Here is a 15,500-nt window from a genome sequence, read left to right as displayed (position 1 = left end):
CACCTGGCCTGGACCACACAGGGGACTGGTAGGGCAGGTAATTCCCAGAGACCTGGGGGCCTCACCCACTCTGTCACCCGCTTCCAGATATCGGCCAGCCTGGGACGGAGATCTTCAATATGCCCGCCATCACCGGAACAGGTAACCCATCCAGCCCTTGCTATATGGCCGCCCTGGTCCCCTGCGCTCCCTCCCCACCCCTGCTCCAGCTGTCATGAAGGGACGAGGAGCCTTCGCTAGTCTGGGTGTACCCCCTCATTCTGGGATGAACTAACCGCACAGTAGGATTCAGAGTCACACAACAGGCAGGCGAGGCTTGTTCCCTGTGTAGACAGGACCCTCGCTGTGCAGGGAATCTCTGGAGTTAAGATCCCCTCGGGTGGTTAGTAAGTATCAGATGCACCCTCACCAGCTGGAAACTCACCTTGCTTCTTCGCCAGCCTCGGCTAGAGATGCACATGTCTGGACGAGGGGTGGGCCTGAGCTCAGAGCACAAGCCTCCGAGTTCACTCGGGCGTTTGTTATAGCTAGAGCTTCATTCCTTAATTCCAGCCAGGGAACTGGGAAGCCTTACTTTTTCTTTCAAGATCAAATACAGGTGTGTGGCAGAGATAGGTGTAAAATTGACACGCACTTTTAAGCTGAAACTTAAGACTTCTATGATCTTTTGGACTTAGGGGTCCCTTGAGGTTGGAGCCCCATCCTCTAGGAGGGCCCCATTGTGTATTTCCTTGGTGAGTCTGGGGTGTGGCCTCTGGGGGTCACTCTGCATGGGCAGGCCTGGCCCAGTGGGGCTGAGGCAGTTTCGGGGTCGGCTGCCTCTGTGTGGGTGCCTGGTTATCCTCTGGTCCTTTGGTGGAAGCCAAGGCCAGGATGGAGGTCGGAGAGGTTTGCTGATCTTCCCCGGGGAACATTCCTGGGCCTTGAGCCCTGGGAATGGTGAGCGAAGGATAGTCATTCAGATATTATCAGGGGGTCAGCGAGGCCTCCAAATGGGAGTCCCAACTAGGACACCTCCACCTGCCCAGTGACTAGACACCGGTGGCATTGCCAAGCCTCAGGCAACGGGAAGAAGACAATTTGGTCGAAACAACAAGAGGGTTAGAAATGAATGTTCCTGGGATGTTCTAAATCTTGAAGTAGGTGCTAGACACACAGGTGTATCTGTGTGTACAAACTCATGGCATGGTACAGTGAAGATTTATGCTAACACTTATATATAAATATTTTGTATTTATCTTTTTAAGACACGGTCTTTCTGTCACCTAGGCCAGAGTGCAGTGGTGCAATCACAGCTCACTGCAGCCTCCGCCTCCCAGGCTTAGATGATCCTCCTACCTCTCAGCCTCCTGAGCAGCTGGGACTACAGGCATGCGCCACTGCACCCGACTAATTTTTTATCTTTTTTGTAGAGACAGGCTCTCAATATGTTACCCAGGCTAGTCTTGAACTCCCGTCCTCAAGCTGAGGATCCTCCCACCTCGACTGATTTTTGTTTTTTGTGTTTGTTTGTTTGTCTGTTTGTTTGACAGAGTCTTGCTCTGTCACCCAGGCTGGAGTGCAGTGGTGCAATCTTGGCTCACTGCAGCCTCTGCCTCCCGGGTTTCAGCAGTTCTTCCACCTCAGCCTCCCAAGTAGCGGGATTACAGACACCCGCCACTACACCTGGCTAATTTTTGTATTTTTAGTAGAGACGGGGTTTCATCATGTTGGCCAGGCTGATCTCGAACTCCTGACGTCAGATGATCCACCCACATTGGGCCTCCCAAAGTGCTGGGTTTACAGGCGTGAGCAGTCACGCCCAGCCTGATTTTTTCTTTTTATGCAGTTTTAGTCCACAAGAAGAAATTTTCCAGGCTCCAGTCTTTGCCACTCAACCTGTGTCAGACTTCACCTTTATAAATAGAGATCGTTAAGCCTGGAGCCAGCTCCATCAGGTCACGGACTCGTGGCCTTGGGTAGAAGGCCCAGTCGCGCTGCTGTGATTTCAGCAGTCACCCTTGTTGGAAATGTTGCTTTTTCTTCATGCACATGGCTGTTTTTTCAAAAGTGCTGCAGAAATGTGGCCAAGACAGCAGAAAAGGTGTGAGCATCCCTGGCTACAAACGTATTTGAAACCAAAAGGGAAAAGAAAACGCAGGCAGCCAGCAGTTGCTACAGAAACGTGATTTTCAAAGCATCTGCGTCACCCGCAACCTCATGGAAGCCTCGGTTTAGTTTACAAAGGAGCGAGTGGTCAGAAAGACGATTTGACCACTTTGTATTCGTATGATTCATTCAGAGCAGAAGTTTAAAAATCCATGAAACACTTGCCCCGTGTGGGCACGGTGGAATGGGGATTCACTGGGGGCTTTTGAAAGCAAAGGCTGGTTTAACAAAAATTCTGAAAAGACAGCACCTATAGGGGGTGTGCAAAGGTCCCCCACCTCCACGTGGTTCACAAGAAAGAAAAAAGGGAAAGGAAATGTGGTTAACAGAAAAGGAGGTTTCCCCGATTGTCAGGAGGTGTTCTGGAAGCATCCTCTTGGGACCGGTTTGTTGATTCGACCACTTTGTCCTTGGGACTGGGCAGCTGGGCCAGCTGGGGCCGGACCAGGGCTGGTCCCGTGATTGTGTCTACTTCTGCCCTGTCCCCTGCACGCACCGTAACTGCATGGCTATGACCCCGCCCTCAGCGTCCGTCTCTGCACCTCTTTCTCCTCATGGCTCCTGGGTGGGGAGAGGCAGAGGGAGGAGAGCAGGCCCAGCTTGGTGGGGAGGTAGGGGGCTGCACGTCCCAGGTCACACAGGTGGAGGTGGGGCAGCGGGAGGACCATCTGGTCACCTTCTCTCTCTCAGTCCCTTCCCCAGCCCCCCGCCAGCCCCCAGCTCTGGCTTGAGCCAATTTTCTAGCAGCCTGTTCCCCAAACAGGGTAGCCCTCCCATCTCCCACCCTCTCCATTAAGGCCACTTGAGATTAAAAAAAAAACAAAACAGCCCCAGCTAGGATTGGAGGTGCAGACGGGGCTTGTGATTTCCCAGAGGACAGAATAGGAATGAGAATAGGGGCTGGTGGGGGCATCTGACCTCCCCTACCCCACCTCCCTGGCAGTGCCCAAGAGCTTCCGGGGCCCCAGGTAGAAGGAACCAGCCTCTCCCCTTTTAACACCACCCAGCAGGAAAAAAAGGGTGGGGAGGGATAGGGAAATAAATATGTTGCTTTGCCGAAATGTGCTCACTGTGTATTTCTCTCTCCTCCTCCTCCTCCTCCTTCCCTCTCTCTCTCCCTTCTCTCTCTCCCCCTTCTCTCTCTCCGTCGCCCCTCTGGCTCCCCCTCCCCGGCCCCCATGTGTCTGTCTGTCTGTCTGTCTCTCTCTCCCAGGCCTTATGACCTATAGAAGCCAGGCGGTGCAGGAACATGCCAGCACCAACATGGGGCTGGAGGCCATAATTAGAAAGGCACTCATGGGTAAATATGACCAGTGGGAAGAGTCCCCGCCGCTCAGCGCCAATGCTTTTAACCCTCTGAATGCCAGTGCCAGCCTGCCCGCTGCTATGCCCATAACCGCTGCTGACGGACGGAGTGACCACACACTCACCTCGCCAGGTCTGCAGGCCACCCCCGCCCCGCCCCCGTCTGTCCCCACCCCCGGTGTGATTAATCCTCGCTCCTCCGCGCTCCTCTGACAACCCCCTCCTCGAGCTTTGGAGCTTGTGACTTTATTTTTGTGCGTGTTTGACCTCGTTCTGGAGTTTGCTAATCTGAAGCTGGACTGACACCCCCCAAGTGTCTGTACCCTCTGCCCCCCAGCCCCGGCCCTCCTGCCCACTAGGCCCAAAGCGCTGCCGCCTCCCTCGGACACTCACACTGCTGTCCGCCCCCCAGTCCTCCCGCCTTCCTCCCTGCGGGGACCCGGCTTCTTGGCCCATCTGTCTCCTTGAGGGAGAGCAGGCTGGAGTGAAGCCCCACCCACACTGTGTGGACAGGGGAATGGCAGCCAGGCCTGTGCTCAGCATCTGCCAGACCCACTATGTGTCCTCAGCTGCCCCTTAGCCTGGTGGGGAGGAGCCCAGGGTCTGTCTCAGCCCTGGGAGTCAGGGAGCCTTAGGGGTCAGCCTGGTTCCCCATCAATACCCTCTGTATCGGGGCAGGGAGCTGAGGAGAGAGTTGCAGTTGTCCAACCTGGACACTGAGGCCCCAAGAAGCTTCTGGAGCCTCTGTGGGGGTCAGGCCTGGCCTCAGGGGTCCTGACTTCTCTGCACGGGGCCTGGATCCTGCCTAGCCTTAGCATGGTTCTGGGGCCACGCTCAAACTGGAAGCCCAGCTTCATGCTTAGGGTTCCAGCCCCTGGGGCTGGGGTTGCTGCAGGACAGCCCAGGGGGCTATTGCAAACAGCAGACAGTTTAGCCACCTCCCCCCGCCCAGCAGAAACTATCTCCACCCTCCAGGCTCATGGCTGGCCATCTGGTCAACCCTGGCTTCCCAGCTGGGGCGGGCAGCAGGGAGGAGGGGTTCACGTCGCTGCTCTCCCTCCCTCTTTGGAGGGCCCATGGCAGGACCTCACCCTGCCCCTGTGGCCCCACCGCAGCGTCAGTGCTGTCTTCACTGCCCAACGCAGCCCCTTCCCATCTTGTCCCCCTGCAGGTGGCGGCGGGAAGGCCAAGGTCTCTGGCAGACCCAGCAGCCGAAAAGCCAAGTCCCCGGCCCCGGGCCTGGCGTCTGGGGACCGGCCACCCTCTGTCTCCTCAGTGCACTCGGAGGGAGACTGCAACCGCCGGACGCCGCTCACCAACCGCGTGTGGGAGGACAGGCCCTCATCCGCAGGTGGGCACCAGGTGGGGACAGGGCTGGGCTCGCCGAGCCCCCCGACACTGGGCTGTGAATGCTGCCGGGGCACTGAATGCTGAGCGCCTGCTGCGTGCAGAGCTCAGACTCGGGCCTGTTCTGTGGAAACGCTGTCCAGGGGCCTGGGCAGCTGAGCCTGGCTCACGAACCATCAGGATGCTTCTGCCAGGGGCACAGGCAGAGGAAAAGGGTGTGGTTGGGGCCGGCCAGATCACATGGGCCTGGTGGGCCATCCAGGGGAGCCTGGACTTCCTTTGATGGGTAGTGAGGAGGCGTGGAGGGCTTTCGGAAGGGAAATGCTCATCTAACATAGGGTCAGAAGGCCCCTGGGAGAATAGACCAGAGGGACGGTGAATAGGCTACTGCTATAGTCCAGGCAAAAGACAGCAGCAGGGTGTGAACAGGGACGGAAGTAGAACAGGTGAAGAGAGGCAGACGGTTCTGAGACCTGTTTGCAATTAGAAAGGTCTGGGAGGACTGTTGGACAGAAACGCTGAGGCCTCTGTTCCCGGTGTGGTGGGCAGGCGGCCAGCAGGGGCTGCCGGGCTCACAGAGGCCTCCCGGGCATCTTTCGCTTCTTCCTGCAGGTTCCACGCCATTCCCCTACAACCCCCTGATCATGCGGCTGCAGGCGGGTGTCATGGCTTCCCCACCCCCACCGGGCCTCCCCGCGGGCAGCGGGCCCCTCGCTGGCCCCCACCACGCCTGGGAGGAGGAGCCCAAGCCACTGCTCTGCTCGCAGTACGAGACACTCTCCGACAGCGAGTGACTCAGAACGGGGGAGGGGGGGGCGGTGTCAGGTCCCAGCGAGCCACAGGAACGGCCCGGCAGGAGCGGGGCGGCTGCCGACTCCCCCCACCAAGGAAGGAGCCCCTGAGTCCGCCTGCGCCTCCATCCATCTGTCCGTCCAGAGCCGGCATCCTTGCCTGTCTAAAGCCTTAACTAAGACTCCCGCCCCGGGCTGGCCCTGTGCAGACCTTACTCAGGGGATGTTTACCTGGTGCTCGGGAAGGGAGGGGAAGGGGCCGGGGAGGGGGCACGGCAGGCGTGTGGCAGCCACACGCAGGTGGCCGGGGCGGCCAGGGACCCAAAGCAGGATGACCACGCACCTCCACGCCACTGCCTCCCCCGAATGCATTTGGAACCAAAGTCTAAACTGAGCTCGCAGCCCCCGCGCCCTCCCTCCGCCTCCCATCCCGCTTAGCGCTCTGGACAGATGGACGCAGGCCCTGTCCAGCCCCCAGTGCGCTCGTTCCGGTGCCCACAGACTGCCCCAGCCAACGAGATTGCTGGAAACCAAGTCAGGCCAGGTGGGCGGACAAAAGGGCCAGGTGCGGCCTGGGGGGAACGGATGCTCCGAGGACTGGACTGTTTTTTTCACACATCGTTGCCGCAGCGGTGGGAAGGAAAGGCAGATGTAAATGATGTATTGGTTTACAGGGTATATTTTTGATACCTTCAATGAATTAATTCAGATGTTTTACGCAAGGAAGGACTTACCCAGTATTACTGCTGCTGTGCTTTTGATCTCTGCTTACCGTTCAAGAGGCGTGTGCAGGCCGACAGTCGGTGACCCCATCACTCGCAGGACCAAGGGGGCGGGGACTGCTGGCTCACGCCCCGCTGTGTCCTCCCTCCCTCCCTTCCTTGGGCAGAATGAATTCGATGCGTATTCTGTGGCCGCCATCTGCGCAGGGTGGTGGTATTCTGTCATTTACACACGTCGTTCTAATTAAAAAGCGAATTATACTCCAGTTACAAAGGTTTCTTCTCTACCTCAGACTGGGCAGCCAATAGGGCAGGCGTTTAGGGGACAGTGGGAGTATACCCCTGGAGGGCCAAGGCCACATCCGCCTGAGTCACCAGGGAGTGGATCCTTTTGCAAGTTGAATATTTATACCCTTGGTAAGGACATCACCATGAGGGCATCAAATAGTCACATCTGTGGTGAAGGTCTCAAGTGTTCACACCCATGGTAAGAGTGTGTCATGTTCACATGGGTTCACACCCATGTGTCAGGTATTCACACAATGGTGAGAGTGTCGTATTCACACGATGGTCAGGGTGTCATGTTCACACTCATGGTGAGAGGGTGTCAGGTATTCACACCCATGTATCAGGTATTCACACCATGCTGAGGGTGTCAAGTAGTCACACCCATGGTGAGAGTGTCAGATGTTCATACTCATGGTGTTAGGTATTCACACCATGGCGAGGGTGTCAGATGTTCACACATGGTGTCAGGTGTTCACACCATGGTGAGGCTGTCATGTTCACACTCATGGTGTCAGGTATTCACACCATAGTGAGGGTGTCAGATGTTCACACATGGTGAGAGGGTGCCAGGTATTCATACCCATGTGTCAGGTGTTCACACCGTGGTGAGGGTGTCAAGTGGTCACACCATGGTGAGAAGGTGTCAGATGTTCACACCCATGTGTCAGGTATTCACACCATGGCGAGGGTGTCAAGTCACACCCATGGTGAAGGTGTCAGATGTTCACACATGGTGAGAGGGTGTCAGGTATTCACACATGGTGAGGATGTTAGGTGTTCACACTCATGGCAAGAGTATATATACACAGGGTGAGGGTGTTGAGTATTCACACCCATGTGTCAGGTATTCACACTCATGGTGAGGATGTTAGGTGTTCACACTCATGGCAAGAGTATCAAATATACACAGGATGAGGGTGTTGGGTATTCACACCCATAGTGAAGGTATCTAGTATTCACACCTGTGGAGTTCAGAATGGCCATCACTTCCTAATTGTAGTATTTTAATGTCATCCCTGCCCACAGAGATCATGACCGGGGATGTCCTGGTGTGTTTTGAATACAGGCAGGAGAGAGAGCAACTCCTGCCAGCTTGTTCAGGTGCCTCTTGGGTTCAAGTCTACCACATCTTGGGTGTGCCCTGTCTTGTGCCCGCAGCATCCCTTCTGGAGCAGAGTGGAACCTGGGAATGGCCACAGTTCTTCACTATTGACCCAGTCACCCTTGGCCTTGTCCCTTGGTGCCAGTGGCCTGGCCCTCCCCCTCATTTTCCTGCTCTTTCCCTATGCTGCCACAGCAGCACGGCTGCCCCTCCACACTCCCCCAAAGCCTGACACCCCACCTGGTGCCCGGTCCCGTGTGCAGTGTCAGTCCCCAGAGCCAGATTGGGTGGCTGAGCTGGAAGAGCGTGAGAGAGACTTCATATGGCCCACTGGCCCCCAGGTATAGCTACAGGCGCCCTGGCATGGGGAGTGCACTGGGGCCCCCTGTGGTGCCACTGCCTGCTTCCCTAGAGAGAGGAAGCCCACCCTTGCCCTGGAGCTTCCCCTGCTGGTCCAGAGTGTCTTGAAGCCTCCTGGTAGGGTTTCCATCTGGACAGCCCCATCACAACCTCTTAGCCATCCTATGTCCCCAAACCCATGGGGACAGCACTGGCCTGAGTGTGGCCGCTGAGGCCTGCCCCCATCCTAGAGCAGAGGTCAGAGAACCTTTCCTCTTGGCAGAGCCATGACGTCAGCTCTGCCCCAATAGCATTCCTGGAGCCACTGTGGAGTGAAGACCCCCAGTTTGTGTCCCACTCCACCCAAGACCCACCAGACATGTAGACAGTTGGCAGCCAGGAAACGCCTGCCCTGCAAAAGCTGAGTCTTGCTGGGTGGGTTCCCAGGGTGGCCCCAGCTTCCCAGGCCCCTAAAACCTTTCGGAGTACAAAGGGGGTGGGAGGTGGGTCCTCTGCCCCTCATGGGCACAAGATAATCTGCAAAGCAGGGCATTCTCTTTTTTTCTTCCTTCAGAAGTGCGTCTGAGTCATGCTAAGCGTGGGGATACCCAGGGTCCTGGAATTCTGCCTGTCCCCATCTCTCAGCCTTCATGCCCAGGCAGTCTGGGATGCTGACCTCAGTTCACCCAGAAAGAGGCAGTCCCAAATCCCCAAAGAGGGCCCACCCTGGCCCAGCTACTGGTAAGCAGGGACAAAGGGGTGGTGCCAACACAGATGGAATTCATCCTTGGGGGCTCTGATGGGGATTTGCCAGCAAGGATAGCCATGGCTGGGGGGTCCCTGGCCCTGTGCTGGTGTCTGACCAGCCTCACATCCAGCACTGCAGAAACCAGCCCCACAGGACTGGGGGGCAATGAAAGGGAGAACCATGGTCTGCTGGAAGCAGAAATTGCCACCTTCTGCCCCGACCTTCCCAGGGGACCCAAAGCCTCCAGGGCCCAGGCTTGCCCAGGGTCCTGCCTCCCCTGGAGTGGGGACCAGGGAGGAGGGGCATCCTCAGGGGCTCTGCCGAGCCTCACTGGCTCTCGGTGTCCCACCCTGATTACTGTGCCCAGGTTAAAAATAAGCAGAAGCCTTGGGCCCATGCAGGACCTGGATTCCAGCTTGGTGACTGTGATCTGTGTGAACTTGGGGATGCTTTGGGTGCCCTCTGGGCCTTGGTTTCTCATCTGTGCACTGGGCTTTCATGCGTCCCAACAGGGCTGAGCCTGGCGCTGGGCTGTAGTTCTGAGGCCGGCAGGCAGATGGCAGTGTGGGGCTGGCAAAGGGCACTGTCCCAGGCAGGCCTGCCCTCCACCCAGGGCACAGAGTGGCCCCTACCCAGAATCCAGGATGGGTTGGGGTGTTGGTCATGCCAGCCGCCAGGGGTTACCCACTCACATCGGTGAGGCCCAAGATCCCACAGCACCTTGTTGAGCCACCAGTTAGACCAGAGAGATGGGAGTGGATCACAGGGCTCAGCCCTCACGGTCATCACCATCAGCCCCTGTCTCTGTGCCTCTGAATTGGTACCACTCAGCACCACGGCGTATCTTCTCTGAGGACCAGGGACTTAGACCCAACCCAGGCGGTTGTTTGCAGGTGCATGGAAAGCTCGCAGCCTCCTGCCCTCAGAGGGTCCACTCTGTCTCCCAGCTACAGCCAGTTGGTCCTCAGCCTTCAAAGAGGTCATCCCACCCACCCCCAAAGAAAGAAAGAGGTCATCCCACCTACCCCCAAAGAAAGAGGTCATCCCACCTACCCCTAAAGAAAGAGGTCATCCCACCTACCCCTAAAGAAAGAGGTCATCCCACGTACCCCTAAAGAAAGAAAGAGGTCATCCCACGTACCCCTAAAGAAAGAGGTCATCCCACCTACCCCTAAAGAAAGAGGTCATCCCACCTACCCCTAAAGAAAGAAAGAGGTCATCCCACCTACCCCTAAAGAAAGAAAGAGGTCATCCCACGTACCCCTAAAGAAAGAGGTCATCCCACCTACCCCTAAAGAAAGAAAGAGGTCATCCCACCTACCCCTAAAGAAAGAAAGAGGTCATCCCACCTACCCCTAAAGAAAGAGGTCATCCCACGTACCCCTAAAGAAAGAAAGAGGTCATCCCACCTACCCCTAAAGAAAGAGGTCATCCCACCTACCCCTAAAGAAAGAAAGAGGTCATCCCACCTACCCCTAAAGAAAGAAAGAGGTCATCCCACCTACCCCTAAAGAAAGAAAGAGGTCATCCCACGTACCCCTAAAGAAAGAGGTCATCCCACCTACCCCTAAAGAAAGAAAGAGGTCATCCCACCTACCCCTAAAGAAAGAAAGAGGTCATCCCACCTACCCCTAAAGAAAGAGGTCATCCCACCTACCCCTAAAGAAAGAAAGAGGTCATCCCACGTACCCCTAAAGAAAGAGGTCATCCCACCTACCCCTAAAGAAAGAAAGAGGTCATCCCACCTACCCCTAAAGAAAGAAAGAGGTCATCCCACCTACCCCTAAAGAAAGAGGTCATCCCACCTACCCCTAAAGAAAGAAAGAGGTCATCCCACATACCCCTAAAGAAAGAGGTCATCCCACCTACCCCCAAAGAAAGAGGTCATCCCACCAACCCCCAAAGAAAGAAAGAGGTCATCCCACCTACCCCTAAAGAAAGAAAGAGGTCATCCCACCTCCCCCCAAAGAAAGAGGTCATTCCACCTACCCCCCAAAGAAAGAGGTCATCCCACCTACCCCAAAGAAAGAAAGATGTCATCCCACCTCCCCCCAAAGAAAGAAAGAGGTCATCCCACCTCCCCCCAAAGAAAGAGGTCATCCCACCTACCCCTAAAGAAAGAAAGAGGTCATTCCACCTCCCCCCAAAGAAAGAGGTCATCCCACCTACCCCCAAAGAAAGAGGTCATCCCACCTCCCCCCAAAGAAAGAGGTCATCCCACCTACCCCCAAAGAAAGAAAGAGGTCATCCCACCTACCCCAAAGAAAGAGGTCATCCCACCTACCCCAAAGAAAGAAAGAGGTCATCCCACCTACCCCTAAAGAAAGAAAGAGGTCATCCCACCTACCCCTAAAGAAAGAAAGAGGTCATCCCACCTACCCCTAAAGAAAGAGGTCATCCCACCTACCCCTAAAGAAAGAAAGAGGTCATCCCACATACCCCTAAAGAAAGAAAGAGGTCATCCCACCTACCCCTAAAGAAAGAGGTCATCCCACCTACCCCTAAAGAAAGAAAGAGGTCATCCCACCTACCCCTAAAGAAAGAAAGAGGTCATCCCACATACCCCTAAAGAAAGAAAGAGGTCATCCCACCTACCCCTAAAGAAAGAAAGAGGTCATCCCACCTACCCCTAAAGAAAGAAAGAGGTCATCCCACGTACCCCCAAAGAAAGAGGTCATCCCACCTACCCCTAAAGAAAGAGGTCATCCCACGTACCCCTAAAGAAAGAAAGAGGTCATCCCACCTACCCCTAAAGAAAGAGGTCATCCCACCTACCCCTAAAGAAAGAAAGAGGTCATCCCACATACCCCTAAAGAAAGAAAGAGGTCATCCCACCTACCCCCAAAGAAAGAGGTCATCCCACGTACCCCCAAAGAAAGAGGTCATCCCACCTACCCCTAAAGAAAGAAAGAGGTCATCCCACCTACCCCTAAAGAAAGAGGTCATCCCACCTACCCCTAAAGAAAGAAAGAGGTCATCCCACATACCCCTAAAGAAAGAAAGAGGTCATCCCACCTACCCCCAAAGAAAGAGGTCATCCCACGTACCCCCAAAGAAAGAGGTCATCCCACGTACCCCTAAAGAAAGAAAGAGGTCATCCCACCTACCCCTAAAGAAAGAAAGAGGTCATCCCACCTACCCCTAAAGAAAGAAAGAGGTCATCCCACCTACCCCTAAAGAAAGAGGTCATCCCACCTACCCCTAAAGAAAGAAAGAGGTCATCCCACATACCCCTAAAGAAAGAAAGAGGTCATCCCACGTACCCCTAAAGAAAGAAAGAGGTCATCCCACCTACCCCCAAAGAAAGAAAGAGGTCATCCCACCTACCCCTAAAGAAAGAAAGAGGTCATCCCACCTACCCCCAAAGAAAGAAAGAGGTCATCCCACCTACCCCTAAAGAAAGAAAGAGGTCATCCCACCTACCCCCAAAGAAAGAAAGAGGTCATCCCACCTACCCCTAAAGAAAGAAAGAGGTCATCCCACCAACCCCTAAAGAAAGAGGTCATCCCACCTACCCCTAAAGAAAGAAAGAGGTCATCCCACCTACCCCTAAAGAAAGAAAGAGGTCATCCCACCTACCCCTAAAGAAAGAGGTCATCCCCCCAACCCCTAAAGAAAGAAAGAGGTCATCCCACGTACCCCTAAAGAAAGAGGTCATCCCACGTACCCCTAAAGAAAGAGGTCATCCCACCCGCCCCCAAAGAAAGAAAGAGGTCATCCCACCCGCCCCCAAAGAAAGAGGTCATCCCACCTGCCCCCAAAGAAAGATGTCATCCCACCCCTGTCTTATGTGGCTTTTTCACTGCTGCATCTTTAAAATGAAGACTCATGCTGTTCCCCTGACCCCCATCTCCCTGGAAAACCCCTATACACACTTCAAAACCCAGCTGGGGCATTACTTCTTGAAGAGCACACTACCCTGGCCTATCTTCTCTCCCCTCTGGGTCTCTGATAACACAGTGCAATCCTTGTCTCAAACCCGACAGAACCCTCGAGGGGCAGAGCTCTTGTCTTTCCCCTCCTGACCCTGCCTTTGGCTCTGAACCTCCCTGGCAAGTGTGTTGTGAAGTGACGCTGCGAGTGTCTAGTTCTCAAAAGAAAGCTAGAAAGAGCTCTGTAAAGGACAGTTGGTGGCAAATGTCACCATGTCTTAGGACATCGAGAAGTTGGTTAAATGCAGATTCCTGGGTCCACCTAGACAGTCTGATGCTCTAGGTCCAGGGTGGGGCCCAGGAATCTGTGTTTTCAACAAGCAGCCCAGGGGTTTCTGGTGGGGGTGGTTGACGACCCTCACCATGATGGCAGGGGCGGTGCCCAAGGTTGGAGCTAGGCCTTCACCTGGAACCTGGCTCCTTCGCTTCCATCTGATCAGGAGGTCTCCAGTAAGTGCACAAAAGTCTCTGTAGAAGGAGACCTGGCCACCAGCCCCAAGAGCTGCTGCCCCACAGGGCAGCAAAGGACTGGTCCCAAAGACCCTGGGGTTGGCTCCAGACAAGCTTTCCTGGGATGACACAGATAAACTGGAGCAGTCAGGGTGGCTTCCCGAAGGAGGCAGGTCTAGGGAAGGGAATAGGCTGAGAGGAGAAAACCTGTGTGGGCAAAGGCTAGGAGGTGAGGCGCAACCAAGGACCCTCGGGAGCCCACGACCGTGGGCTGGACGTGAGTCCCTGTGGGGGCCCAGGAGTGTCTGGGGTGGTGAGCCGTTGCTTAATAAGGTAACTTGCCGGTTTTCTGAAATCAGAGCAGTTTTGTCTCGCAAGGGTGCTGATGGATTGTGAGGGAGAATTAGACCTGGGAGGCCAGTGTGGGACCAGGATAAGGGGCTGGCACAGTGGAGAGGCCAGGACACAGCCCCCTTGCCCTGGGGAGGGGATCGGGGACAGACACCATGGCGTGAGGGGGCAGGGGGCTCGGGGATCAGCACGATGCAAAGGTGTGTCACGGCCAGCTGCCTGGTCCTGGCCCCGTCATTCGACCCCACCACGGCTCAGTTTCCGTGTCTGTCGAATGGGGTGGTGGTATTGCTATAGGGAGTGACTGCTTCCTAAAAGCTATTGGGTTTTTTTGGTTTGGTTTGTTTGTTTTTTACATAGCCGCTGTTTGCTCACCTGTATGGGAATCAGATAGTGGCCAGAGGCAAAGGACAAAGGCAGAGGTGGGGAGGGAGGAGAAGCTGCAGGTGGTCGGCAGCAGCGGCTCATTTGCAAATCTGGGGAGCTGGCGCTGGTGGAAGGGTTCTCTGGCCATTCCGTCCTTGAGAGGCTAAGAAGGGCCATCAAAGAAAATTCAGTCGTTTACAGATTCTCTAGAAAGCCGAGAGGGCTCAGCGGTCTGCAAGCCACCAGCTGTCCTCACAGGGACACTTCCTCTGGAGGGAGGCCGGGGGCACACGCTTCGTTCGCAGGATTCTCCTCACCCCTTGCAGGGCCGTCGTGAAGATGAAACAGATTAAATACACGACATGCTCCCAGCAGGGCCAGGCACAGTGTGGGTGCTACGCAGGCCCTGGTTTTCATTCCCATTCTGGCAAGGAAAAGATGGGACCAGTGTCAAGTTCAGTGGACTTGCGGGGAAAGAGCACCGTGTACAGGGCAAGCAAGGGGCTGCCGAATCTGATTTTAGGTCTGGGAGGTAGAGACCTTCCGCTCATTTTGCAGATGCTTAGGGAAGTGAAGTGACCTGTTCCTTTTCCAGCGACGAGGCCCATCCTTTGTCAGTTTCCCTTCCCCAGGGCCTGGTGGGTGACAGTTGCCCCTCTGAGGGCATCACCGGGGTCTTGCATGGCACATTGAATCTTGCACATCTGGTGTGCCTGGGCTGGGGGGAGATGGGGAAAGGCGCTATAGCCAGCAGCACGCGAAGGCTGGGCAGTTGAGGACAGCAGCCAGTCTCTGTTTCAGGGATGGAAGTCCCCAAGGGCTAGGATCAGACAGAACCGATGCCTCTTTCTGCCTGTCTCCAGGTCTTTTGGGTTCCCCTAGGACAGACGAGCTGCTTTAAGGGAAAAGCAGGTGCACTTGGGGGCCTTCGAGTGGTTGCCCTTGCCCTCTCCTTCCGCCTTGTGCCTGGCTGGGCTTCCCTGGGCCCCTGCATGACCAGCAGGCAGGCTGGGCCTCCAGCATCATCAGCAAATGCAACAACCATTTGTGTGGTAGAGCCACTGCAGGAGGTCCACAAATTGCAGGCTCTCAGAGGCGGGCGTGTTCTCCGGGTTCTCCAGGAAACGGGCTGAGATGGAGTTAGGAGGGTAAGAGGTTTTGCAGGGTAATGCCTGTGAAAGGGGAGTGAGGAACGGAACGGGACGGGACAGGAAGAGTCTGGCAGGCCATGCAGAGCTGACGATTTCAACGGACTCCACCTGAGCTCCAGCGCAAGACCGATCCCAGGGGAACCTCCATGTTTGTTGAATTCATTGGCACTATAATTGCAAGTGTCAGAAAGCCTTATCCATTTTCCCTTCGAGATGGTGAGAGATCAAGGTTGTGATTGAAAATCAGGCTTGTGGAGTTGAATTTGCATGGATTAAGGAAGGTGCAAAGAATGCCACCCCCAGCAGGCATCTGTAGGGAATCCCATGAGTAAAGCAGGGCTCGGGTCTTGAGGCGCGCTTCTGTCCGTGTAGACCAGTGGAGGCCTCAAGATTCGTCCTCGAGTCGATGTGAACCTGTGTTGGACTCAGCCTCTCTGGCTTCCATCCCCCCTTCCCTGTT

At 55.5% G+C, this 15,500-nt stretch overlaps 1 protein-coding gene across 50 annotated transcripts in view; it reads left to right on the top strand.

Moving 5' to 3' along the window:
* Nucleotides 1-6,579, top strand: part of NCOR2 (nuclear receptor corepressor 2) — a 241,692-nt gene extending 235,113 nt beyond the window's left edge. For 32 of the 50 annotated variants that reach the window (XM_057299562.2, XM_034934806.4, XM_063593195.1 and 29 more), the window contains 4 exons: nt 88-141; nt 3,362-3,586; nt 4,625-4,804; nt 5,413-6,579. In XM_057299562.2, coding sequence (XP_057155545.1) covers nt 88-141; nt 3,362-3,586; nt 4,625-4,804; nt 5,413-5,594 — 641 coding nt within the window. In that variant the 3' untranslated portion in view covers nt 5,595-6,579. The remainder of the gene's footprint in view (nt 1-87; nt 142-3,361; nt 3,587-4,624; nt 4,805-5,412) is intronic. The other 18 variants (XM_057299563.2, XM_034934809.3, XM_063593211.1 and 15 more) reach the window with 2 other exon arrangements.
* The last annotated feature ends 8,921 nt before the right edge of the window (nt 6,580-15,500 follow it).

This window comes from Pan paniscus, chromosome 10 (genome assembly GCF_029289425.2).
Source record: "Pan paniscus chromosome 10, NHGRI_mPanPan1-v2.0_pri, whole genome shotgun sequence".
Classification (NCBI taxonomy): Eukaryota; Metazoa; Chordata; class Mammalia; order Primates; family Hominidae; genus Pan; species Pan paniscus.
Note: the sequence above shows the minus strand (reverse complement) of the source record. Positions and strands in the feature narration are given on the sequence as shown.